The 27,056-nt window shown below is 42.1% G+C and overlaps 1 protein-coding gene and 1 pseudogene across 11 annotated transcripts in view; both read right to left on the bottom strand.

Annotated features, from left to right (window-relative positions):
• NOSTRIN (nitric oxide synthase trafficking) overlaps window positions 1–27,056 on the bottom strand; it is a 56,144-nt gene that overhangs the window by 14,735 nt on the left and 14,353 nt on the right. For 5 of the 11 annotated variants that reach the window (XM_049106261.1, XM_025460069.3, XM_025460067.3 and 2 more), the window contains 6 exons: window positions 20,750–20,833; window positions 17,793–17,855; window positions 17,514–17,595; window positions 14,407–14,469; window positions 11,653–11,751; window positions 7,305–7,430 (listed from right to left, as the gene is read on the bottom strand). In XM_049106261.1, coding sequence (XP_048962218.1) covers window positions 7,305–7,430; window positions 11,653–11,751; window positions 14,407–14,469; window positions 17,514–17,595; window positions 17,793–17,855; window positions 20,750–20,833 — 517 coding nt within the window. The other 6 variants (XM_025460070.3, XM_049106263.1, XM_049106262.1 and 3 more) reach the window with 4 other exon arrangements.
• On the bottom strand, window positions 20,863–25,142 carry LOC112668049 (60S ribosomal protein L4-like; annotated as a pseudogene).

Here is a 27,056-nt window from a genome sequence, read left to right as displayed (position 1 = left end):
TTGGGGAAATTGGTGGGTAGCATTACCATAGGAAGTAAGAAGACTGACTACGTATCAAGGCCTTTGGTAGGGTGGGGGTATGGGGGCAGAGTCACAACGATCATTGGGTTCTCCCATCTGCCTCTCTAGCACATCTGCAGGACCTACTGGCCCGATACAGCATGGTGGCACCTTATATCTCTGTGGTAGACTGTATTCATATTCAGTTGTTATTTTATCAATGGCATATGGTCACTTTAAACTTTTTTGGGGATATATTTTACTTAAATTAATTAACATATACTGTATTATTGGTTTCAGAGGTAGAGGTTCTTGAATCTTTCAGATTCACCGGTCTTGTAGAAGACTCAGTGCTCATTACATCACGTGCCCTCCTTAATGCCCGTCACCCAGTTACCCCCATTGCCCCACTCCTCCTCTCCAGTGACCCTCAGTTGGTTTCATATGATTAAGAGACTCTTAATGGTTTGTCTCCCTCTCTGATTTTGTCGTTTTATTTTTTCCTCTCTTCCCCTATGATCCTGTTTTGTTTCCTAAATTCCACATGAGTGAGATCATACGATAACTACCATTCACTGATTGACTTATTTCACTTAGCATAATATCATCTCGTCCATCCATGTTGTTGCAAATGGCAAGATTTCATTTTTTTGATGGCTGAGTAGTAGCCCATTGTATATATTTACCACATCTTTATCCATTCATCCGTTGATGCACATCTGGGCTCTTTCCATAGTTTGGCTATTGTGGACATTGCTGTTAATAAACATTGGGTGCAGATGCCCCTTCGGATCAATACATTTTTATCTTTGGGGTAAATACCCAGTAGTGCAATTGCTGGGTTGTAGGGTAGCCCTATTTTCAACTTTTTGAGGAATCTCCATACTGTTTTCCACAGTGGCTGCACTAGCTTGCATTCTCACCAACCCTGTAAGAGGGGTCCCCTTTCTCTGCATCCTCTCCATCATCTGTCATTTCAGACTTGTTAATTTTAGCCATTCTGACTGGTGTGAGGTGGTATCTCATTGTAGTTTTGATTTGTACTTCCTTGATGTTGAGTGATGTTGAGCACTTTTTTCATGTGTCAGTTGGCCATTTGTATGTCTTCTTGGGAGAAATGTTTATTCATGTCCTCTGCCCATTTCTTGACAGGATTATTTATTCTTTGGGTGTTGAGTTTGAAAAGTGCTTTATAGATTTTGGATACTAGTTCTTTATCTGATGTGTCATTTGCAAATATCTTCTACCATTCTGTCAGTTGTCTTTTGATTTTGTCAAGAGTTTCCTTTGCTGTGCAAAAGCTTTTTATCTTGAGGAAGTCCCAATAGTTCATTTTTGCCTTTTAAAATTTTATTTATATTTTTTAGTTGTGGTAAAACTTGCATAACATAGAATTTACCATTTTAACTATTTTTAAATGTATATGTCAGTGCCATTAAGTACATTCACATTGTTGTGCAGCCTTAATTATCATCCATCTCCAGAACTTTCTTCATCTTGCAAAACAGAAACTCTGTACACATTAAACCAAATTCACTGTTCCCCTTTCCCCTAGGCCCCTTGGTAACCTCCATTCTACTTTATGTCTTCTATGAACTTGACTACCCTAGGCATCTCATACAAGAAGAATCGTAGAATATTTGTCCTTTTGTGTCTGGCTAACTTCATCTAGCATAATGTCTTCCAGGTTCATCCATGATGTAGCATATGTCAGAATGTTCTTCCTTTTTAAGGCTGAATAATATTTAACTCTACGCATATACTGCATTTTGTTTATTGGTCTACACTCATTTTAACACTGTTATTAAATGCAAGCAGTAAAAGGCTCAGGCAGTAACTATGAACATCTATGTCAATCACACGCAAATTCCAATTCTATGCCAAGTGTCCTGACACTCAAAGCAGAAGGTCAGAGCTCTGCTTCCCCATGATCACTTCTGTATTGGGTCAGAAGCTGCTCAACTTTTCTAAGTTGGTGGGAGCTAAAACTTTTGTTTCTGTTCTTGGTCCCTTGAGTCTTTCTTCAGTATTGCCAGGCACCAGCCATTGGAAAGTGGTTATGTGCTCTCACATAGTGAGTAAAGACTTAGAAGAGTGGCCTATCCAACGTGTTGCTTCTTCAAAGGACAGAGATAGATGCTTCCTAACTAATATATAAAACAAATTCTGCTCAGTTGCTTGAACCTCAACTGGAACCATCTTCAGAAAGAGACTTTACACCTTTGAGAAAGTTCTAGAAAGCAGCTGTTCTAGTTTAGCACCATGAACAAAGGACAGGAGAAATAAACAAAAGCTGGGTTTTAGGAACACATTGTATCCTAGTGGGCAGCTATGTCCTTATTTTAACAGGAGCTGAGCCACCAGTATCAATCTGCTACTAGAATATCCAGGAGATGGAGGAAGGTAATGGTTGGAGGAGATGGTAATGGTTAAGAGATTTTAATTACATTTCAGGGAAATCATTAAAATGATCTATGTTTGCTCATGAAAAGAGGCAGAGATAAATTCCACTGTGCAAAGGGGAAATCTATATCTCATTTAATGAATTATTGCTTTCTATTATCTTGTTCTCTTTGTATAAAATTGGCAGTAGAGAAGCAAAATACTCTGGAGAACATAAAACTGTTCTCTTGTGCCTTTATGATAGCACATATATGAGAGCGTGGACAGAGTTAGCAGGGAACAGCAGATCTGGAGACTGGTCGGGGCCCAAGGACCGTGATCATTCATACTTTTCATTCATTTTTTTTCTGTCCTGCTGTCCTGTCCTTGGAAGGACTTCATTTTCATCTAAATTGCTTCTATAAAACTGATCAAAGAAATATCATGTTCTTTCTAGAGCAAGAACTCTCAAATTTCAGAATGCTTAGCAATCACCTAGACCCCTTCTGAAAATTATTCAGAGGTTCTGATTCATCCCTTTTAGGGAGGTGCTCAGGAATCAGAATTTTAACAAGCACGCTAATTGCTTTGAGACATTGTCCTGGGACTCTAAAGGGCCACAACAAAATTTAATTTGAAAAGTATTTATAATTCTTCCACCCAGAGATAACCCGTAAGCATTTTGATGTATTTCAGTCTATCTAGGTATGTGTGTATGTACTATTTTATTTTTCTAGTTACCTAGCAAATTATTCACATTGGTATCGTTTTTTCACTAAACAGTGTACAAAAGTGGTTTCTCATGTTGTTCATCTCCAGAAACATCATTTAAAATAGTCCACTGTGTGGGATTGCACACAGCACATTTGATTCATTTAGTCATCCCCTAAAGGTTAGCCATTTGAATTGTTTCCTCCCTTTTGCTTTTAATGTATTTTGAACAGAAATTGGTTTTTTAGCTATTTCCTCAATATATATTTATAGAAAGAAAATTATGTTTTTCACTACGAATGCTGGGAGAGAGTCAAGCCCTACTGTCCTGGGGAATCCGTTGTATGTCGTACATGTCACCATCTCCCCACTGCACCTAGAGAGGTTCAGTCACCACCACCCCTGGGGGAGCTGTGAAAACATTCACTCAGATTATTTTCTGTGTTATGTGGTTCAGATGAGGAACACTGTTGAGAAGGCGAATATTTTTAATGCTCTTGACACGTACTGCAAATGCCTCTCTAAAATAATTCCTTGAGTGCTTACTGTCGGAACCAAACACATGGCTCTTGGTAATTCTTAGTAGCAGGGCTATTATTTTTCAAAATATATTATAATTGCTTTCTACCAACTGAATGGTTTATTCTTGGAAGGGAGGAAATGTGACTTGAGCATAGTATGATTACAAATAGTAAGACTGACATGTGGTGTGTGGAATTGGTTTTATTACTTCATAATGACACTTGAAACTTGACATTTCTCAGTATCTAGTAAACTGCCTTGAACGCAGCTCAATGAATGTTCTCTGAAAGAATTGGTAAATCCAATTTGGAGGGAAGAAGGGGTAAGAGGATGCATTATGGAGTGTTTAAATGAATTCTTATATCCCATTTTCCACAGAAGAATGGTGGGAGAAGAGAAGGGAAAATGAAACTGAACAACTCTTGTCACATTTCCACATCTCACACTTATAATAAAATCCCCCTCGAATTCAATTCAGCCCACTTTTGTTATGTCTTCATGAATATAATATTCTACTTCTGAGTTTGTAAACAATAGAAGATCTAGAACACACAGTGTAATATGTGAGTCAGTCACTTGGGGCGGGGGGGGGGGGGGGCAGACTGAGGGTACCCAAGCCAAGGGAATAAGAAGTAAGGAATCGGTCTTGGTTAGGGCGAGGCGAGGATGTCTTGGCAGAAGTAGTCTCAAGTGGGTCTACAGGGCTGGGCTTGTGCTTGGGAGGCAGAAGGCAGCTCTGAGGGAGCCACAATAAGAGAAAGTATGAGAACGGAGAATGGAAAGAGAGAGGGGCCGGCATGGCCTCTGGCACGGTGGCAACAACAAACCAGGGCAAGAAGGGTGAAAGGAAATTTTTCTTTTCCTTAAGGAGATTCTGATTTTTAGTATATTCTCCATGTGACTTCGATTCTAATAAAAAAAAAACAAACCAACCCTAGGCTTTTAAATATTTTGAAAGCTAGTTGAAAGAGATTAAAAAAAAAAAAAAACTTCAAGTATAATTAACATACAGTGCTGTACTAGTATCAAGTATACAAGATTATGATTCAACAATTCTATATATTACTCGGTGCACATCACGACCAGTGTCCTCTTAATCCCCTTTGTCTGTTTTCCCCATCCCCTACTCACCTCCCTCTGGCAACCGCCAATTTGTCTCTGTGGTTAAGAATCTCTGTTTTTATTTGTCTGCAGAGACATCTTTTGAAATACAGATAAATATATATCTTGTCACCATCAGGGAGACTTTGTAAACAAAAAAGATAACTTCCAGGATGTTTTAATATAAAACTTGGGGCTGCTGAAGGAGGGGTGGGTTGGGAGGAAAAGTGTAGGAGGACCCTACCAGGAAAAAAGAAAACAGAAAAAGGAGAGACAGACCTAGTAAGCGCCTCTGAGAAGGGAGTTGGTAATAGCAGTACCTGAGCCGTTTTGAAGGTCAGCTGGAGGTCAGCTATGCCAGACATGCTGGCTGCCATACCAAGTAAGAACCATAATGATCCCCCATTGCTATGACATGGGGAGAAGAGGGGGGTGAAGACATGGAGGTTAAGTATTTCTCTCATAGCCCTTGAAGGGCATCTGGAAGATGGCGTGGGAGCAGCAATTTCTCTCCCATAATCTAACAGGGTTTCCAAGGAAGTCAGCCCCTGTGGAAAAGCCACAGGTCCACTGAGAAGTCCCAGGGGGTGAGGCAAGACCAGAGGCCAGGTTGGAGAGCCAGGTTTCAGACGGACAAATGTGGAAATGAAATCCTTGGGCCCAGGCACCTGGGTGGCTCAGCGTTTGAGCATCTGCCTTTGGTTCAGGGCACGATCCCACGGTCCTGGGATTGAGTTCCACATCGCACTCCCCGTGGGGCCTGCTTCTCTCTTTGCCTGTGTCTCTGCCTCTCTCTCTCTCTGACTCTCACGAATAAATAAATAAAATCTTAAAAAAAAAAGAAATCCTTGGGCTTTTCTCATTTTCATCTAAAACCTATCCAAAATAAGAAAGGAGAGTACCAGGATCCTATGTTTGAAGGCATAAATTAAAGAAGGGTTTATTCTAATTTCGTTCTCTCCTTGACTAGTTTTCATCTCTTCTTTAATTTCCCCACTCTTCCCTAATTGCATCTATCCTACCTTGAGAGCCAACAGCAGCAGATTAAACATGCTCTTCAATTTCCACTTGCCTAGGTCCTATTAGCGCAGAAGCAGAGAGTGGAGGTCAAACTGGGGCATCAGCCTGCCTAGGCTAATCCTGTTGCCATCCTGGGCAAGATACTTCATGTCTCACTTCCTCACTATAAATTAGGAATAAAATTATGGCCTCATCATGATGTTGTGATGGATACAAAATAGAATGCAGTGAACTGTCCATAAGCAGCACCTGTCTCATTATCACATTACTGTGCTTATCAAATTGCATCATGATTGCCTCTTTTTGCAATTGTACCTTGCTTTAAACTTTTTTTTTTTAACTTAAAATGTGGAGGAAAATAAACCAAAACATTCATGTTCTTAACACCCAGAACTGAAAATTATTTAAGTTGGACATCTTTATGTTGACTTAAAAAACAGAGAGCTAAGCTATTCAGATTATGGTAGTTGGAGTAATTTCTGAGCCTGGGTTTGCTTTGTCCTCCCCATCAGGTTGTCCACACACCGTGTGGCTGTATGTGGCAGCTCTGTTGAATTCTCACCATTTCCCTCACGCAACACAGATTCAATCTCTATGTATAAGTTTACAAACACACACACATGAAAACTCCCTGTAATTTGGGATGTGAGTTTTTTAAATGCTTTAACTTATATAGAGTGTATAAATAGCATTCTTTTCTTCAACATCATGTTTTTGAGGTTGATTTGTGTTTATATATAGTTTTAATTAATATTTATTGCTAGATATTGGTCTACTTTTTAAATTAGAGCACGTTTAAAGAGTAATTTCTCTATTGATAGGAAGATTGTGTACATTTTTTCTCATCATGCAATTATAAACAATTCTGCAATAAACATTGTTATACATCACCACATTTGTGATGTATACACGCACATTTCAGTTTTACTAGATACTCAAGTTATTTTCACTCGAGAAGTATAAAAATTCTTGATTCCCAGCAATTCTTGTTGGGCAACACGGGATATTGCCACTTTTTAATCTTTGCCGAATGATTGAGCATCTTTTCATATGTTTATTGGTGATTTTGATTTTCCCTTTTGTGATCTGCTTGTTCATACTCTTTAATTTTTATTGGATGATTTGCCACAATTCCTTCTTTATACATCTTCTTTGCTGCTAAACTGTACACCTCCCAAGTCGAGATGGGATCATTGCTCCAGCGGAACTCTGTAAGTGATTACTGTATAAATGAGCTCTCAGGCCTAAAACTCATTTCTGAGTATCGAATACTCAAGCCTTAATTTACACTTCACTTGGACAGCACTTTTGGAAGTTAGCTGAGTGCTATTGTGTCCATTGAGGATTAGAATTTGGCCAATGATATTCAGTAAATATTCACTGGTTATTGGATCCACAGAGCAATGGAAACAATTGGAAGTTACGTGGTCTCTCCAAAGTCACAGTAGGAGTGAGGGTCATTACCAAGGACAGAGATCATCAAGTCATGTAATTGTAGACCTGACCTTCATTTTCAAGGTGTCACAAAGCTCCACAGAAGAAGAGAAAATTGCCAGCAAACGACTCACCTGGTAGCAGTTTTCCAGGGTATTTTCCCACTTCAGTCTGGCAGCACAGCCAGCTAGGTTTTTTTGGTAGTAGCTTTCATCTTCTTTTGCCAATTTCTCTGTCGATTTTTTCAGTTTGCTGAGGAGCTGAAGGAAAATGTCATTGTTACATACTCATTAACACATTTGTCAAAGCTCTTGGTGATCCCAGGTAAAGGACTGCATACATCCCAGTGATATGGTTCCCATCTCCCAGCTCAAGTCAGCAGCAGTAACTATAGATGACAAAATCAAAAATCTTTCTCAGAGAAAAGGCATATTAGAGCTGAAAGTAGACCTATGGGTCTGTCAGTATGATTCCTTCCATTGTTCACATGAGGAAACTGAGGTCCTTAAGTAGGATGTGATGTGCCCACGTTTATCGAATCAAGGAGGAGGCCAAAAGACTGGAGAGGGAAAGCAAGTCCAGATTGGGAAACTCCAGCTCAAGATTGTAACCCACTAATGATTCCTGTACTCTTTTTTGGTAAATCCTCTGTGTCCCAGCATCTCTTACCAGGACAGGAAGAGATTGCAAAAGCGCATAATTTTAGAACTGGCTCACTCACTGGTGAAAGGCTTGAGGCACAGGCCAATGTTCACTACAAGCTGTGGACTGCCCAACAGCTGCTTTCCCCTCATCCTGCTCCCCAGTGATCTGCTCCTTCACAAAGAACCCCCTCTTGCCAGCCACCAAAAGTGGCCATTCTGATTATGAAGCTCGATTATGAAGCCCTCCAGAAAATCAAAGTGATAATAAAACTCTCTGTAGCGGAGTAGCTAAAACTGATTCTCAGAATGCTCAGACAAGTAATTCCACATCTTTGAGAACAAAGTAAGTTGTTGTACATGAATGATTCTCAAACTTGAATATGTTAAGGAAGGACGTGGGTACTTATAAAATTGCAGATTTTCAGGGTCCCACAAGTAGCAATACTGATCTAGTAGTTCTATAATGGGATAAGGAATTTAGAATTTCACTACCTCTTTAGGTGATTCTGATGCAAATAGATTTCAAAGCACAGTTCAAGGAGCACCAAAGATCCCTCTGACTTAAGCAGTTTAGGAGTTTCAAGGACAAAGGCTTTTAAAAATGACCTTCTTTATGCTTACGGACATTTTGACTAATGTTTTAGTAATGAAGGACGGTCATCCAAATGGTGAATATTAACACCACTTACTTTATTATTCCAATTGATGTGCTAGCTGTTCAACTGTCCCTTGGCTCTGATGTATGACTTACACAGGACACATTTGGTTTTGTATATCAAGTGTAATGAACCACATTTATCTGTGGAAACATGAGCTTGTGAATTTTAACCTGATAATAATAGATTGAAAAAGCTGAAAGTGTGCCATGGCTATCCTTTGCTAAATCATCATCCTTAGATTCAGACTTTATTTGAGGTCATCAGGAAGCCTCTATGGCCTTTAAAAAGAGAATCATATGCTCATATTCGAGTTTCAGAAAAGTCAGAGGAGTCCATAGATGGGAAATAGATAGAAGGAGGCAATGCTGAAAGCCAGGAGACCAATCTGCCGAGTACTCCACACGATGGTGATGTGGGTGGGCCTGGAAGAGAGCAGTGGCAAGGGAGAAAAGCACAAGCAGCAAAGTTCAAGAAGTATTTGGTTCAGGAGGTGTAACCTCGAGGATATGTTAGATGGTAATATTCAAAGATATAGAAAACACAGGAATAAAAGAATATTTTTGGTAGAGAGAAATGATGGTTCCAATCTTGGATGTTCAGTTTGAGATGCTAAGAGGCAGTTTAGAGACTTGTTGGGCTGGAGACATAAATTGGGATATTATCAGCCTGGATATGGTAGTGGAAGCCTTGAGAGTATATTTATTGAGTACTGGCTATTTAGTGAGTACCTGATTTGGAGAATACTGTGTCGGGCCCTGGAAGTACAACAATGAATAAAACAGAATGAGTCCCAGAAGAGAAATAATCAGGAAAAGCAATATATAAAGGTCGGGAAGAAAAAGAGAAGTCCATAAAACATTGCGAGAGAGAAAAACCAAAAGAATAAGGTGTTGCTGAAATCAAAAGACAAGAATTTTCTAGAAAGAGGAAGTCAATAATCCTTAATGCTTCCAAGAAGTTAAATAAGATAAGGGCTGGAAAGTACACATTGGCTTTAGCAACAAGGACGACATTGTTTTCCAAGCAATAACACTCTTCGTAGAATGGAGGAGGAAGCTTGGTTGGTGTGGATCGAGGAGTGAACAAGGATTTTCATTAAATCTTATTGAGAAAGGAAGGAGAGATGATGAAATCTGGAGAGGAACAGGAATAGGGCCATGGAAAGGTGTCTCCCTGACTCTTCCTACTCTCCCAAGATGGGATGGAGAGGGACATGTGGACTGACGAGAAGTGACTATTAGAGAGAGGTATGTCCAAGATACAGGCGAAAGGGAAACAATCAAGGGGAGCATCTCTGAGAGGCAGGATGGGCTGGGAATCCAAGCACACAATAAAGAATTGGCCTGTCCCACTGCACATTTGACTTTAGTAGCCAAGTGGCTGAGCCAACTTCTATTTACTTTGTGAGGAAGGAGGCAAGATAGTCAGTCTGCTGAGAGTGGGTGGTGAGGATGGAGGTGTGAGAAGAATGGAGGTCTAGATCCGCTTCTGCTGAGAACAGGAACACAGGAAGGACTGAACAGGGCAGAGCCAGCTCTGTTCAGGTTGGAGATGATGGGCACTTCTTCTTAAAAAAAAAAAAAAAAAAAAAAAGCTACCAGATACGGCGATGAAGATGGTAGGGGTCTTGATATAATGACAGTCAAGGTTCCATGGTTACAGGATCAGTCAGAGGAGGGCAGAGGAAGACCATGGGCTTCGACCTCCCAGGGAAGCTGCTAATGAGGGAAGGAAGAGGAAATCCACCAGTTAGCCGCCTAGTGCTTTTCTCTTTGTTACTGCTTGACATCAATGAAGAATAGCTTCTAATGAGGGCTCCCAAGGCTGTGACAGGCCCCCGGTGCTCAGCACTGTAGCATACCCTGGTGCCACCTCCTCAGAAGCTGCCTCATTATTCAATACTTGTTATGATCATTTCAAACTGTGAAGATTGACGTGGAAAGAAATAAGAACGTTGTAAAATGTTGCTAACAATGAACTTAAGTTATTCAACTAATAGTTTGTTCAGACGAAATGATAGCCTTACTTGCAATGATGATTTTCTTTAAGAATGTCTTGTGACGCTGTGGCCTGCATTTCCTTAGGGGGACTCCAGCTTTGGGGGAAGATACTGACCATTTCAGATGTTTCCAATTTGGAGCACACACCACAATAGGTGGGCAAGGTAATCTATCGTATCTCCAACATTATTTGTGTTCCTTTTTGCCTAAACACAAGCTTACTCTTATTTGACATATAAGTCTACACTGGTGCCCACTCATGGACAAAGGTGTGCTTCATTGGGGGGGGGGGGGGAGGTGGATGTGAGTTTTACAACCTAAGGAACTGACATGGGCTCTTACAAATGCCTTCACTTTCGGTATCCTGGGACATGTGGCCATCTGCACGTGTCTGGGGTGTGGGGATTTACAGATTTATTATCTAGCTTTAATCAGGTCACACACACAAAATTAACAAATATCTTAAAAAGATTTCTGCTAAGCTGTACATTGACATGAGTATTGCCAATGAAAGCACAGGAAAGCCACAAGAAACTGTGAGAGCTGATGCCTTCTCCTGCTCCCGGTTATGTGTACATAACAAAAACTGGGATGATCTGGTGAAACCTGAAAAGTTAACCAAAAAAGTTTTAAAATTATCAAGAGGACTATTAGAAATATGAATTTACATTTACTACGGTCAAGGCTAAACCTTGACCAAGTGCATATTTTGCCTGGAAATGTCACTCAGTGATCATATGAGGGCATCATGATTAGCTAATCGTTTAAAATATTATTTCATCTTCATCTCATCCTTCAAACCCTTTTTTGTGTCTTATAATGTTCATAACATATTAGTATAACAAAGTACTATGTACGGTACACGATATTGGTAAAGTACATTATATAATTCATTATATATGTACATATATTTTTTACTTACTTGGACTGAGAGTATTTAATAGGGTCCCTGTGGAAAAATCTGGACACCCTTGGTCTAATTTATCATCTGTCAATAATATCTTTTAAAAATATATGTGGACCAGGAAGGATTTAGGATCCCTCTCATAACTGCGCCACACGACAGCTCTGCAGAGACCCCACACAGAGCAGCGAATCAGCCAGTTCTCTTGTGTTCATAGCTCAGAGGAGGAAATCCATCTCTAAGCCACATGCATGCAGCCGGCCATGACGGGTTACCTTCTGCTTCTCCTTCTTAGTCACAGTTTGCTTGGAGCTTTCTACAAGATGGGAGAGTGCCTCATGCTTCTTGGTACTAACCATTAATTTTTTTTTGGCCTAGAGTCAAAAATATACAAAAAAAGCAAAAAGGGCTCAGAAACAGATATCAAGAGAAAACCTCTTCTGTCCTGGAACAAGTCATGTTCATGTGCTAGCTTAAAGGACTGTGTAATTCCAGTTCTTTATTTCTGCCCTGACCTCAAAATCTGCCTGGAACATCACAGTGGCTAACATTTTGCCCTGAAACCACTGTATGTTTTTTCATTATATCAAGTACACTCAAGAGGGTTATACATTTCTCCAAATCACAAAGGCCCACAAGCCTCCAAAACATTGTTCTAGCTAGCATCAGGAAGGGAACGGCTTTACCACAAAAACATCGCAGCAAACATGGAAGACCACTTGCATCATTCTTTTAAATCGGCCTGGGCCACAGTTGAGGTCATTTTAAGATGCTCTCTTAAAACTTACAGCAAAGGGGCGATTTCATTCCTGATACCCAGGCTTCAGGGCTGCATTGGCAGTGGGGGGCAGGCTTGGGGGGTTGTTAGGAAGGAAGAAGCATTCGAAGTCCTCCTACTCAAACCTCAAAGTGGGTTACGACCCAGGTGATCGTTTCCTATCCTAAAGAGTTCCAACTTGGCAGAAGCTGGTGCTCCAGAGATAAAATGAACAAACAGAACTTGGCTTGAGTTGGATCCAGCCTGTTCAGGAGCTGGGTTGATTGAAAGTGTGTTCAGTTTTGCACATCAAGGTCATAAGGACTGTAAAACCAGGTAACGAAGGAAGAAGCTCCCTCTCTCTTTAGGAATCAGAAGCAAAGCCTTCCAAATGTCTCTCGACCCACAAAGCTTCTGCAAAAGTGAATTCAAGGGACAAGGAGCTCAGGGACCCTCTTTCTCTGCCTACAGTCACATGGCCACAGAGAAGGGAGAGCATGAGGGAAGCTTTGGGAACTTTAGGGCTGCCATTTCTGTCTCCCAGATAGATCACACTTCATTACTGACATGCTGAAACCCTTCAATTGTAACGGGGGAGAAAATCATTAGAGCTCAAGAATTTTATGTTCTCCAATTTCTCTGTCACTCTTCATAAAAAAATAAAATCGTTGCAGTTAGAGAAATTACTTGGTGGCAACTGGGAGGCAATTATAGCTGCCGAGCATGGTTTCTCTCTTTCGGTCCATTATCTTGAATTTCCCGTGAAAGCTGAATATTTGGAGAATGGATTTTTAAAAACAAGTTCTGTTTGGGGCGCTTGGGTGGCTCAGTTAAGCATCTGACGCGTGATCTCAGCTCAGGTCTTGATCTCAGGGTTGTGAGTTCAAGCCCCATGCTGGGCTCCATACTGGGTGTGGAACCAACTTAAAAAAATTTTTTTAAACAAACTCTGTTTAAGAAAACTCATAAAATCAATCAAGAGCAAAACTAAAACTAAATGCCTGGACAGTGATTATGGGACTTTTAAACGTTAATTATAAAAGTGATTCTCGTGAGCATTCTTTTACCAGTACTAATGTTGTGGGTATAGAAATCCATTTATCTCAAACATTTCTTATTAATGTCCTTGGTCTTATGGAGTCCTTGATTTCAGCAGGAGCTTCAAAGGCAACAGTGAGGGCTGAGTTGGGGCTGCTTATTTTTGAGGGTCTCTCTGGTTCTTGCCACTAGCAGCTGTCTGCTGGGGAAAGTTCTCTTTGGGCACCGACAGTCTGGAGATGAAAAGGGAGTTCAACTTTTGGAGCACAAGTTCTCTCAAAGGGGGAATCAGTGGGTTTTCTTAGCAGAGTCCTTCTCTGCTGGCCTCTAGTTCTTTCAACTTGAATTCCTCCTAAACGGGATTGTTCTAGAATTATCTTCTGTACATATATATGGGTTCCATCTGTTATTCTCTCTGCATAAGAACCTGTAATGATATGCTCTAAATTCTCACACCAGATCATAATTCCTCTCCCTAGAATTCATTTACTGTTTCCTGCCCATATGTTATCTAGCCAACTACATTTTAAATTACTTGAAAATAGGAACCATGTCCTAGTACAGAGTGGAGTACAAGAAGTGGACCATACATATTTGTGGAATCAATATATGTATTCCCCTTTACATATGGCTACTCACCCTTCACAGTACTCCTCTCACTAGCGAGACAGAGATCACGAATGCCCTTCTACAAATGATAAATCCAAAACTCAGAGAGCATTTGTCACTTGCTCTAAGTTACAGATTATACAGAGAGGCAGTCAGTGTAGTGTAATGGGTAAGAGTAATGACTCTGGAACCCAACGACTCGTAACAATTCTTGGTTCAACAGTTAACCAACTTTAGGCAAATTACTTATCTCTCAGTGTCTCAGTTTCCCCACCCATCTGTCAAATGCTACATGCCACATTGGGTTGGCTTTTTTTTGGTGGCAGGGGGTGGGTGGTGGTGGTGTGGCGGTTGTTGCAATGATTGAATATATAAATATATAACATTTGGCACACAATAAATGCTGTCTGTTAGCTATGAATAATAACCATATTTAGAGCCCTGCTGTGCTATCAGTTTAGTTGAAAGATATATCTACATAATAATTCAGGTGAGGAAACATTTTTCTCTGCAGTTAGCACTCAGAAATACTAACACCAAAACACACAATCACATTTGTGCAAAAGCAAAAAGATTCAGTCCTAAAAACTGAGTTTACACAAATGGCATTCATATGTATACTTGCCTTGATTTGTTGATTCCAATTGCCAATGACAAGATTCGCTGCGTTTTCAACTTCGTTATCAAGCTAGGAACAGAAAAAAAATAAAAATGATTTCTTTTGCTGTCTTTCTGTTGAATCACGGTGCTGGCTTGTTTGTTAATTCTGGTACAATCACTATCACAATCCATAGGAATTCCAAAATCCTACAATGGACGTATATCCTGAGAAAAGTAGCCAAACTACCTTTCTCTCATGTCAAAAATCTCTGGACAGGATTTAGCTTGAATGCATTTGGTAAAATAACCCTTTCCGTGTAAACCAGGTAACTCTATATAAAAACTTGTAAAAACATCAATGTGCACAACTTGCATGGAGGGAGTCTTGTGTGGTTTGGGGTCATTTCCAGACCTACCACTTCTTCAGCATCATTCCATGTGGCCCAAACTTGAGCACCGTGACAATCCATACGGTCCTGGCCATGCTAATTCTAAGTCTCTCATTACCCTTGAAGTGAATACTGTTGTAATTGCAGAGATTGAATTCTTAATCATAATTAACTTTTCTCCTGCTTTTTTTTTTTAAGATTTATATATTTATTCATGAGGGACACAGAGAGAGAAGGAGAAGCAGGCTCCTTGCAGGGAGCCCAGTGTGAGACTTGATCCCAGATTCCAAGATCCCAAGACCTGAGCCGAAGGCAGATGCTCAACCACTGAGCCACCTGGGCATCCCGTTTTCTCCTGCTTTTAAACAGCCAGAGGGATGGTAACAATAATAATAAAAATATATCTAGGCAACCCCCTCAAGGAGATCAGACTTAAGTGAGAGCGAACCTTTTTTTCCTGGACCATAGATGTTTTTTTCCAGGCCCACAGATCAGCAATCACTCAACCGCATGGGATGCCTAGCAATGCCTCCATTTTGTCCAACTGATTGAATTTGGAATATACAATTTATTTTAACAAGCACAATGAAAATAATTTTGGGCATTATGTCACTTTTGACTCTACGTAAAATGCAGAACAAATTCCCTTCAAAAAAAATTCTCATCTTCCCTTTTTTTAAAATAGGCTTCATAACCAATGTGGGGCTTGAACTCATGACCATGAGATCAAGAGTTGCATGCTCTACTGACCGAGTCAGCCAGGCATCCAGAAAAAAAAATTCTCCTCTTTTATCTTCTGTGAGTGAGTGGACCAGGGTGGTAGGGGTGCAGCGGGGAGGGGCAGTGCTGAAATAAAGACTATGAAACTGGACCAGCAGTTTGAGGGATCACGACATTAATTATTCAAAGCACTATGATAATGATCGTGTCACTGTGCCTAATTTATGGTAAGTACTAAGGAAATGCTAGTGATAATCATATTATTATGGGATATGAAAAACACTTTGTAATTAATGAAATACATGACTGGTGTTTGGTTTTTATTAAGTTGGTTTGCAAAGGTGGAAGATTATATTACTTAGTAATAATTACTATAAATTTCCCTCATCACCCCAGCCCTCAGTAGAACATCCATTCTGGTACAAACACACATATGTCCACACAAACATCAATTCCATTTCCTGACTCACTTTAATGAATTTGAATAAAAATGTTTTTATATCATTTCTCTTCCATCAGGGCTTTTACAGATTCCCTCATCTTACTAATTTATTACCTTAAGGAGCTCCTCTATCTGGCTGTGGTCACTTGAAACCACCCCTAGCCACTACCCCTTCCCTTCACAAAGGGCCACCAAGGGGTGACTGCTTCTGAACTTCTTACCTGGACCTGGCCTTGACACAATTGGGACCATGACCTCACCCTATCGGAATTGAGTTGTGTTTATTAAACATCCCTTTATGTCAACTAAAAATATATTTTAAAGTGCTTAATGACAGTATAATACACAAATAAAAAGAAAAATAAGTCTATCAGAGAAAGACAATTATCATATAATCTCACTCATATGTGGAATTTAATAAAGAAAACAGAGCAACATGGGGGAAGGGAGGGAAAAATAATAAGATAAACTCAGGGAAGGTGACAAACCAGAAGAGACTTTTAACTACAAGGAACAAACAGAGGGTCACTGGAAGGGAGGGGGGTGGGGGGATGGAGTAACTGGGTGATGGACATTAAGGAGGGAAAGTGATGTGATGAGCACTGGGTATTACAGAGGACCATGAGTCACTGACCTCTACCTCTGAAACCAATAATAATTTATATGTTAATTAACTGAATTTTAATTTTAAAAATGTATGTTAAAAAATAATAAAAAGATGAAATTGTCCTGGAAGGAAAGAGACACAGGAAGACTAGACAATATGCTAGACTAGAAGACCAGGTGCTCCCAAAAGAATTGCTTAATTTTGTTTTTTCCCTTTTTTTCAATTTTAAGACAATTTGAGGACTATATCTATTATTGCCTTTACCTGATCTTAAACTGTTAAGCACAGAAAAACATGTCTTTTTAAATATTGCATTTATAATTCTTCTGTTTACAAAAAGAATATCTATTCATTGAAAAACAATGGAAATACAAAAAGTGCCCTAAAAATAAGATGAAAATAAGCTCGAATTCCACTATCTAGAAATAATTCTTATTAACATTCTGGGGAGATTCCATATATTTACTTTACAAAATGGAGATCGTTTTTATTTAACACTATATAGTGAAAAAATTTCCATGTCATTAAATTCTTCTGTCACAAGATTTTTACTGGTTGCCTAATATTCCATTGCTTGAATTTATCATAATTTATTTTTGGATGATGAAGAGGTTTCTGGTTTTTCAGTATTATAAACAATGCTTTAACAAACATCTTTATACATAAATCTTGAGTTTTGTTTTTTTTTTTAAGATTTTATCCATTTGTGTTTTATGAGAGACACAGAGAGAGAGAGGCAGAGACACAGCAGAGGGAGAAGCAGGCTCCATGCAGGGAGCCCCATGCGCGACTCGATCCCAGGACCCCGGGATCACAACTTGAGCCAAAGGCAGATGCTCAACCACTGAGCCACCCAGGCATCCTGAATTTTTGTTTCTTTTTATGACCAATTCCTGAAAGCTAGCATCACACTCGATCACGGTTTATTCCTTGGGTTAAAGACAGAAACTTGCTTTAAGATAGATTTAACTCACTGATTTTCTCTTCTTTTCATGTACACTCAGGACTTGATGAGTTGGTTTTATTGCTTCCAACTCAATTGCTTTGCCAAGTTTTCTGGAAATAGAACATAAAAGACACACAAGCATAGTATTAGGATTTATATCTACTTTCCAAATTATTTTCTGGGGAAATAAAACGGCGTGTTCTAGCCTATCTATTCAGGACAAGTTTGGAGAGGAATATTTGTAGCGCCCACTGTAAATGTGCGTGCCTCCCCTTAGGGTTGCAGCGAGCCCGGGTGGAGCACTCACTGATGTAGGTCCGCCGCTGACTTCATGCCCTCTGAGACCCAGGCCCAGGCACTGACGAGACAGCTGGAAGCAAAAAGGGGCGGGGGGGGGGGGGAGACAAGAGTGGGGGTCATTTTTCCAGTAAAGTCTGAGAAATACAGCATCACCTCTGATTCACTACATACAGAAATTGCACTCGTTTCCCTAATCTTATTTCAATTTGTCCACAGGACTAAATCCTGCCAACTTATTGACTGCACTATAGTCGTTACATATACGGCTTTTTTTCTGTCATTTTTCATTTCGATTTTCATTTTCCATTTCATGCCTGTAGGAAACCAGGGAAATAAAGTAGCCAAAGGTGATCAAACATGTGGCCTGGGTGGAAGCTGGTGTGCGAGGTAGGGGTAGGGAGGCCTAAAGACACCCTTAGCAGGCTCATTTCACCGCGAACAAGCCGAGCTGGGCTCAGAAGAGTCAAGTGGTAGAGGACCCAAGGGCCCTGGGATGTCCCATGTGCTGCTCTTGGGGCTGGGGCCCAGCTACCATTCCCTGCTGGCTCTTAGGACAACAGCTCATATATTTTGTCATCTCATAAGCAGGGTCTCCATTTAGCCAAAGGAGAACTCACTGCCCTCTCCTAGGGGCCCAGGGTGGGGATGAGGAAGACTGATGCTCTAGTCTCCCAGAGAAGGGGCATAGCTTGCAGCAGCCCACATCACTGGCCTTCAGAAGCCAGAAGGATCAGTTCAATTGCATCAATAAACCTCAGGAACAGAGGCCTGTGTAGACGTGGATGGAGGGGAGGGGACAGATCCGTGCCACTGATGAAATCAGGAGGGTGCAGAGGTTTTGCCTCCAAGTGGCTTAGCCTGCACCCTGCCGTCAGAGAATCGGAGAGCTAGACCAGAGGGTGCCAGATTCTCTGCGCATCCAAAGCCAGACACAAGACCAGAGACGATAGACTACTTAGTATAGACTTCCTGTTATAGGAAATTGAAAAAAGCACAAAACAAATCTGTCTCGATAGGAAGTAGATCAGTGGTTGCCTAGGTGGGGAAAAGATTGCAAATAGGCACGAAGAATCTTTTGATGTGATGAAAATGTCTACGTTTTGATTTGGGTGGTGCTACATAGCGTATACATCTATCAAAATCAACCAAACCATACACTTAAGAAGGCTGCTGGTTACTGCATGTAAATTAAACTTTAATAGAGTTGATTTTTAGAAAAGGAACCCAGGCACCCTTTGGAGAAGAGAATCTGGCATTTGGTCCTCAGAGGAGCTGAGCAGCAGAGCAGAAAGTCTAGAGCTTCGGCCTCAGAGGTGTCTGCGTCTTTGTTTCCTGTGTGACCTTGGAAAGATCACTTGATTTCTCTGACTCTCGCTCAACTGATCTTTTAAAATAGGAATAAATCGGGTTATGTATACAACACAGATTTGGGTATGGATAAAAGCCCAACTTACTGTTTATTATTAAATATTATTGTAGTAATCCTGGTTAACCAAACTTTCTGGATATGTCAAGTCTTTGGGAGCATCCATGCCAGATGCTAGGATTGCAGCACAATTAGACACACGTCCCTGCATCCCTACACCTCTCATTCTTTAGCAAGTAATTAGAATCAAAGTCATAATGAACCCCATGCCAGGTGTTAAACACATTTGTTGTATTATCTCATTTAATCCTCGTGGCAATTACATGAGATAGGTTCTATTTCCATTTTAAATACACGCCAAGAGATAAAATAAATTGCCCTAATTCACCCACCTGATAAGGGGTAGAGGTAGAATTTAAATTAGGGCAGTGTCAATAAAGTCTATACTCAACCATTCTGCTATACTGGCTGCTTTGCAGTCTACTTACTAAAAATCAAGCTCAAAGTCAAACAATTTCAAAGCCATTATTTGCTGTTACAGACGATGCCTAAGGAGGAGTAAGAATGTGAGATCCAGAAGGCTTCTTCTTTCTTTCCCTCTCTCTTTCACCATCAAAAGAGGTCTTTGCAATGGCACTGCCAGTTTGCGGTGACATCTGCGAGCATCGGTCAAGAAGCTTTGTAACAAATTATCGTTAATGGACCATTTTTAGAATATCTTTTAGAATATCCAGTATCTTTCTTCTCTCCCTCAAAAAGAAAAAAATCAACTTCATTCTGAAATATAATAAGGAAAATGTGAAGCACCAGTTTTTCAGGACCTGATGTGCTAATCTCTGCATATATGATCTCATATAATATACACCCCCACACACAGACTTGCGCACATATGCACAATGAAACGCATGGCACTACTCCATCTAATGTATGAAGGAAATCAAGGCTCAGGGCGGCCCGGATACTTGTCAGAGGTCATGGAGTTGAGATAAAGCAGGATTCAGACTTCTTGACTCCAAGACCTTCCAACGAAATGGCACTGCTTCCAAAGTAACATATCATCACCGAGGCTTATTATGGATACAGGCTCAGGAGTCATAAGGGCACCAGATTAGTCCAGTTCTACCGCTTATTATCTGTGTAATTGGGGCCATCTTCTTAAACTCTCCAATCCTCAAGACCTGGTCTGTAATGGGAACAATAATAAGACTTGCTAAGAGTTGCTGAGAGGATTAAAGGAGAGTATCTGTAAAAGCACTTAACGCAGGGCCTGGCACACAGTGAGTGCCCAAGAACTGTAAACCAGGCTTCACATTACGCACCACATTTTGTAAGAGGAAGCTGGAATCGTACATATGTCACTTTTTATAACTTTTTTTTTAAGATTTTATTTATTTATTCATGAGAGGCAGAGATGTAGGCAGAGACATAGGCAGAAGGAGAACAGGCTCCCCATGGGAAGTCAGATGCAGGACTCGATCCCAGGACCCCAGGATCACACCTGGAGCCAAAGTCAGACACTCAACCACTGAGCCACCCAGGCGTCCCACTTTTTATAACTTTTAGTCATCATTTTTGCCTTACCTGTTTCATATACTTACTTTTTTTGTGTGCTCTGTAATACTTTGCTGAACTTGACTGCCAGTTTCTGAAGTCCTTTGGCATAGCTAATCTCCAAGTTTGCCCTATTAGCAAAGGGATAATTGATGGATAGGATGCTGTGGCCAGATGTCAAACACACACACACACACACACACACACACACACACACACACAAATGAGTGAGGGTTCAGGCTGACGATGCAGTGTCTACACAAAGAAAAGAGGTAATTTCTTTACTCTAAGGATCCTTTTGTGAAATCCTTAAGGATCGCCAAAAGGACGCTACAAAGGGAAAGTTTTTAATTTAACCTCCTTGTACACTTGTGTTATGGGTTGAATCGAATGCCCTTCCCACTCCCACAAAGATGTTAAAGGCTTTACCCCGAGAGCCAGTGAATGTGGCCTTATTTGGAAATAGGGACTTTACAGATGATCAAACTAAGATGAGGTCCTCAGGATGAGCCCCGATCCAAGATGGCCTTGAAAAGAGAGGAAAGTTGGACATAGAGACCAACATGTGGGGAGAATGCCATGTAAGAGATTAGGACAAGAGATTGGAGTGATGCATCTACAAGCCAGGACGTCCCAAAGATTGGCGGCAAACCACCAGAGGCGAGAGAGCGGCAGGGACCAGATTCCTCCTCACAGCCCTCAGAAGCAACCAACCTGGCCAACGCCCGATCTCAGACATGGTCCAGTCTCCAGAACCATGAAACAATACATTGCTGTTATCTAAGATGGCCAGTCTGCCATGGTACCCTGTGATGGCAGCCCTAGCTAACTAATTCCCGGAGTAAGCAATGGAAGGCTTTCCTACTTACTCTGGGACATCAGCACCATCGGGTTAGTTTTGGATGATAATAGCTGGCAATAAAGTGATAAATTATGATGAAGGAGTAGGGTTTTTTTTCTTTCTTTTGTTTCTCACTGCCCTTGATCAAGTCTTTATTCAAAATTAGCTGTCTGAAAAGACTCCACATTTACAGAAGAAACAAATGTACATTTATGCAGCGGGCTTCTTGTCTTCGGGGTGGGTTTCTTTTCTGCAGGCCTCTCAGCTGCTGGTTTCTGGGTCGTGGCAGCCTTTTCCCCACCGAAGACTTCTGCTCCTTAACACCAACAGGCGTCTTTCCTTTCCTTTCTTTCCTACCACAGGCTGCTTGCTGGGAAGCCCCTTCTCATCTGATCTGGCTTCTAGTGATGTTGCTGCCATATGCACCCAGAGTGTGTGCCGCCTGACCTGGCGGAGAACAGTGTTCAGGCACGTGGTCCTGGCATATGGGTTTCCCATCAACAGGATTCTCAGGTTCTTCAGTGGATTGTTTTTCAGGACTCCAAGATGAATCTTCTTGCGTGGTGCTCAGAGGGCTCTGTGGATCTCTGGGCTTTTCAAGATTTGGCTAAGGTGTGTATCAAGCATCTTGTGCATGGGAAGGGTAGTCACTCTTGAGACAGGAAGCCTTACACCAAGTGCCATACAGATCATCTAACTTGCAGAAAGTACTTTCAGTCCAAGTCTGGAAACATCCCATATACCCACCATGAGGAAGTTTCAGAAGGTTTAGTTTGCTGACATTAAGTAGAGTAATTCCAGGGATGTTTCTGAAGGCCTTGGTGACACCATTGTCCTCATTATAGATAATGCAGGGTCGCCCACATTGGATATGATGATGGTTTCCCATTTTGCCATTTCCAGGTCTCATGTGTTGACACACATACTTTTTTGATATCATTCCAGACCTTAAGTTTCTGAAGAAGCAAAATAGCCTCCTTGGTCTCATTGTAGCCTTCAACTTAATTTTTAGCCACCAAAGGGAGTTTAGGAACTTCCTCAGTACATCCTCCTTTAGACAGGAGCAGCTCTGGTAAGGCTGAGGCACCCAGGGCACAGCAGATGACATATCGCTTCTGGATTTGTTCACTCAGTGGTGCCAATGGTGCCAGATTTTGGATGGTGCAAACATAAGGATCCCATGACACATATTTCCAAAAGTACCCTGGCTGCAATAGTGAATCCCAGTGCCTCAGGATGTGGGCATTCAAGCCATAGCTCTGCCAGTACGCGGACACTCAACACTTGTTTGAAGCCCTGCTAATTCACGAACAGTTGGGAGGCTGTCTGTTGTTTTGGCACAAGTTGGTGTGAACAAAGTTCACAGTCTCTGGCGGAATGGGAGCCTTGAACACAGTAGGCAATGTGGCATTTTTGCCAGATGACTCCCCCTTTGCAGAATGCACCGATGCCAAAGGACGAGCACACATCGTGGCAGGGAGAGGAGAGGGCCAAGCTCCTCTCAACCCGGCGGCTCTTTGAAAAGCAAGAAGTAGCTTTTTAATGGAGAAGTGCAGAAGTGGACAAAACCAGATTTAGAAAATGAATTTCTGTTACTTTGTATGCAGGACAAGACCCAGTAGGGAATCTGGGCATGCCTCCAAAAGCAAACTCCTTGGTTCTTTTGAATAGATTGAATCACTGTTATCTTAAGCTGATTTTACCGTGTCCTACTTATAGGCCCATCTATAGATAACATAAAGACATACTCTTATTCATCTTCTCACTTTCACTAAAGATAACACAAATGTAGGAAATTAAGTTCAATTTGTATTGTTTTCCTTCTGAATTGGGACCAGAGCAGGTTTTTTGTTGTTGTTGTTTTTGTTGCATAGATTTTAGTCTTTGAATTCTTTTTTTATTATAACATATCTTTAGAATTATTTATGACTTCATTTCATTTGAAAAACAATCCCAGAGCTCCCTAGTAACTAACTTAATACCTGCATTTTTTTTAGTGCAGTGAAATTAGATTCAGTGTTATGGATTGAACAGAGAAAGATAGCTCTGTTTCATAAAATGGAATCCAGAGAACATGAGCTATTGATCTATTGCTAAACTTCTATTCAGCTGTCCCTGTTAGTAAAGCTGTGTTCTCCTTTTTTTAAAAATTTTTACCACTTTTTGAAAGAAAGAAGGCCACTGTAGAGTGCATGTTAAGGCCTAGGTGCAGAAAATGACATTTGGAATCAGAACTTGCCCAAGAATGGAGTGGGTATGGCAAATACTTTAAAATAATGAAGCCAATAAATATCTCATTCCATTTAAAAATATTTTTTTCTGTGCTCTAGGAGTATGTTCCAGTTGATAGAGAGAGAGAATGCTGGTCAGCAGCAAGCTGGGAAAGACCATCACCTTGATGGAACCTAGATGCTCTAGAAGCCCAGACCTCCACTTCTGGAGTGGCGTTAGGCACTGCTAAAAGGGAGTAATCACACCTACCTCAAGAGGTTTTATGATGATTAAAATGTGTGATCGAAGCCTAGGAGGGGCTGAACGACTAGATCAATTGCTGGACTGACCTGTATAACCTGACTCCTGGCTCCCTCTCTGATTTCCCCTCATCCCCTTGCTCCTCCTTAGTGGCCTAAGGCCATCCTGCCTCAGGGCCTTTGCACTTGCTGTGGCTGGGTAGTTTTTCTGCTACATAACCACATGGCATCTTCATATAAACCCTAACAGGTCTTGTGCAAACAGCACTAGCTCAGAGGCTACGCTGTCACTCTCCCCTATGGCTTTATTTAACTCCTAGAATTTACCGCTCTCTTACATCACATGGTTTCAGTGTATTTCTATGAACAATTCCATATACACCTCTGAAATGTAAGCTCCACAAGGGCTAGGATTTGTTATGCTCACTGCTATATCTCTAGACCTAGAACAGTGCCGGCACATAACAGGCACTCGGTGTGTATGTCTTGAATGAATAAATCAATGAACGGACTTCCCATCACATCTTGGCTAGAATTCTTACCTGGTCTCTGCTATATTTGTTTTTCCCACCTTTGAAAACTTTAAACCATTTAGATATATTCCTGCCCTGATGCATCGCTCAGGGCTTTCTAGCCTTTACAGTAGCTAGACACAAACCCTGTCCTAGTCCATCGCTAACCAGAGGGCTTTCCAGGACTTTCTTTTCCAGCTTTCCATTCTTACTTGGAAGCAGCACAGAAAGCATCAATATGATGACACATTCCTACTGCTCAGCTCCGTGCGAGGCACCAAACAAGTTCCTAATAAATAGTAATTTTTCTGATTATCACATACCCAAAGTATCTCTAAACACTCTGAACACCCCAAATATACAGAGATGGGAGGTATGGGGGAAAGAATCCACAGTTTGCTCATCCACCAGCTCCAGGACAATTCAGCATGGCTTCTAACAGGATAGGTAACGCCGTGGGGCACAGCCTTTTCCTCGGAATTCGGTTTCACTCTCAGAATGTTCTTGCAGGCTGTCCAAGGAGTCCCAGGGGCCAAGCAGACAAAAAGAGGACAATTGCCAGAAGGAAGTGTTGCTTTCCTTAAAATTGTTAACTTAATCAGAGTCACCTGGGGGGTGGGGGGAAGCTGGGCTTCGGTGTCAAGAAAGGAAGAGGGTCCTGCTGGCTTTGCAGCCACGGCCCTGCGCGTTGAGCCCCCGCCTCTGCTCCAGGCCCCAGGCCCCCCGGGGCTTGGCGGGAGCTCGGGGCACCGCAGCTAGAGATGCGACTGCCACGCACAGCACCGGGCAGGGTTTGTAGTTTTTCAGTGTGGGGCGGTGCTTAAAAATTTCAGGTTTTTTTTTTTTTTTTTTGTCTCTGGACGAATGTGTTGCCATCCTTTGTGATGCGTGGCTGACACTTGGCCTGCATTCCGTCTGCGCTGAAGCAGCGACAGCCAAGGTTTCCCCGGGCACTGCAGCGCGCCAGGCACCGACCCAAGGGCTTCAGGTCCCGTCCTCCTTAGGCTGTGACAACCCCCACCGGGCTGGCCCCTGTCCCCGACCCGTTGCGCGACACACGAGCTCAGCCCGTGCACCTGCCTGGGGCTGCCCAGGGGACGCTGTGGGGGCTCTGGGTCCCTGCCTCTGCAGGTGGAGGGGGCTGCAGATGCAGACGGAGGCCGAGACCCCGGCGGCGGTGCCGGGGTCACCGCGGGGGACCTCCCTGCACCCCGAGCCCAGCTGAGCCTGTTTCCAGGCCTGGAGGTGGCGGGAAGCGGGGAACCAAGCTATCAGCTGTCACCCCTGCAGCTCCCCGAGGCCAGGCCCAGAGGGACGGGGCACCACACCGTCCCCGCCTCTCCACCTGCAGCGTGACCGTGACCGTGACCATCCCCAGCGGGTTGTGTAGACCGAGCTTCTGAACCGACCTAGCAAGGCTGCCAGCACCTGCTCTTGCATTTTCCACCCTAATGACCCGGTCAGAATCCTGAGCGGAGGCCCCTGCCAGGGGGAAGGAAGTGAAAGGCAACGGGTCAGAAGGATGGGCGTGGGGGTGTCAGGAGGATGGGTGTGGGTACGGGGAGGGTGCCTGCGGCCTGCGGGAAAGGCCTGCATCTTAGCAGAGGTTAAGGCGAAATCCCTCCCCAGAGACACCTGCTCCAGGAAGCCGTGATCCAACTGGCCAGCACAGAGAGCTTTTGCTTTTACCAGTGGGAACATTTGTAAATCGAAACAAACACTGGCATGTGGCTCCTCTGAGCTTATGTCTAATTGTGTGTGTGTGTGTCTCCTTCCAGAATGCCTGCTAGACAGAAAGGAACTGACCCCGAGGTTTCCCCAAGGCCAAGGTGGCAAGGTGCCCCCCTACCTACGTTGGTGTCTTCTGGGTCCTGTGAAGGGAGCTGCTGCATCATGACGCCCCGCGTGCAAGGGGAGCTGAGAGAGGCTGGGTGAGCCTCGGGACTGAGACAGAGAATCTCATTCTCTCATTAAGATCATCAGAAACAGGCTTGTAAGAACGCCGCCGTGCTTGATGTTCTAGCCCTTTGGCTATCAGAGAGGACAGGAGTTGAGATTTCTTCTCCAAGCAATTGTCTTGGCACATGTAAAATTGATGATGTGTGTATATACGCATTTCAATGGGTAACTCAGGCTCAGAATAGTCCAGGGAGCCCTAAAGATCCCGAACCAGGGAAATGGCATGCACTGATTTTTAATCCATTTATATTCTGATTCCCTCTCAGCATGTGGAGCCAGGTCAATAAATTTTCATTAGTGATAATGAGGACCAACCAATAAGTCAAAGACCAACATTTGTCTTAGATTTTAAAATAGATTACACGTTTGAAAGAAAGGAGAGGGGGAAAAATAGGTGGCACCAGATTCAATATTTTAGATAGAGCACAAATTAAACTGTGAGAATATAAGTGACCCTGTCACCAATTTTAGCAGATCCTGCTCTAGTACAATTAAGATGATAAGAAGTGATACAAAAAGAAAGGAAGAAAGAAAGGCTGTGGCTGGCCCCTGTGTCTATGAGGAACTAATT

The sequence above is a fragment of the Canis lupus genome, chromosome 36 (genome assembly GCF_003254725.2).
Source record: "Canis lupus dingo isolate Sandy chromosome 36, ASM325472v2, whole genome shotgun sequence".
NCBI lineage: Eukaryota > Metazoa > Chordata > Mammalia > Carnivora > Canidae > Canis > Canis lupus.
Note: the sequence above shows the minus strand (reverse complement) of the source record. Positions and strands in the feature narration are given on the sequence as shown.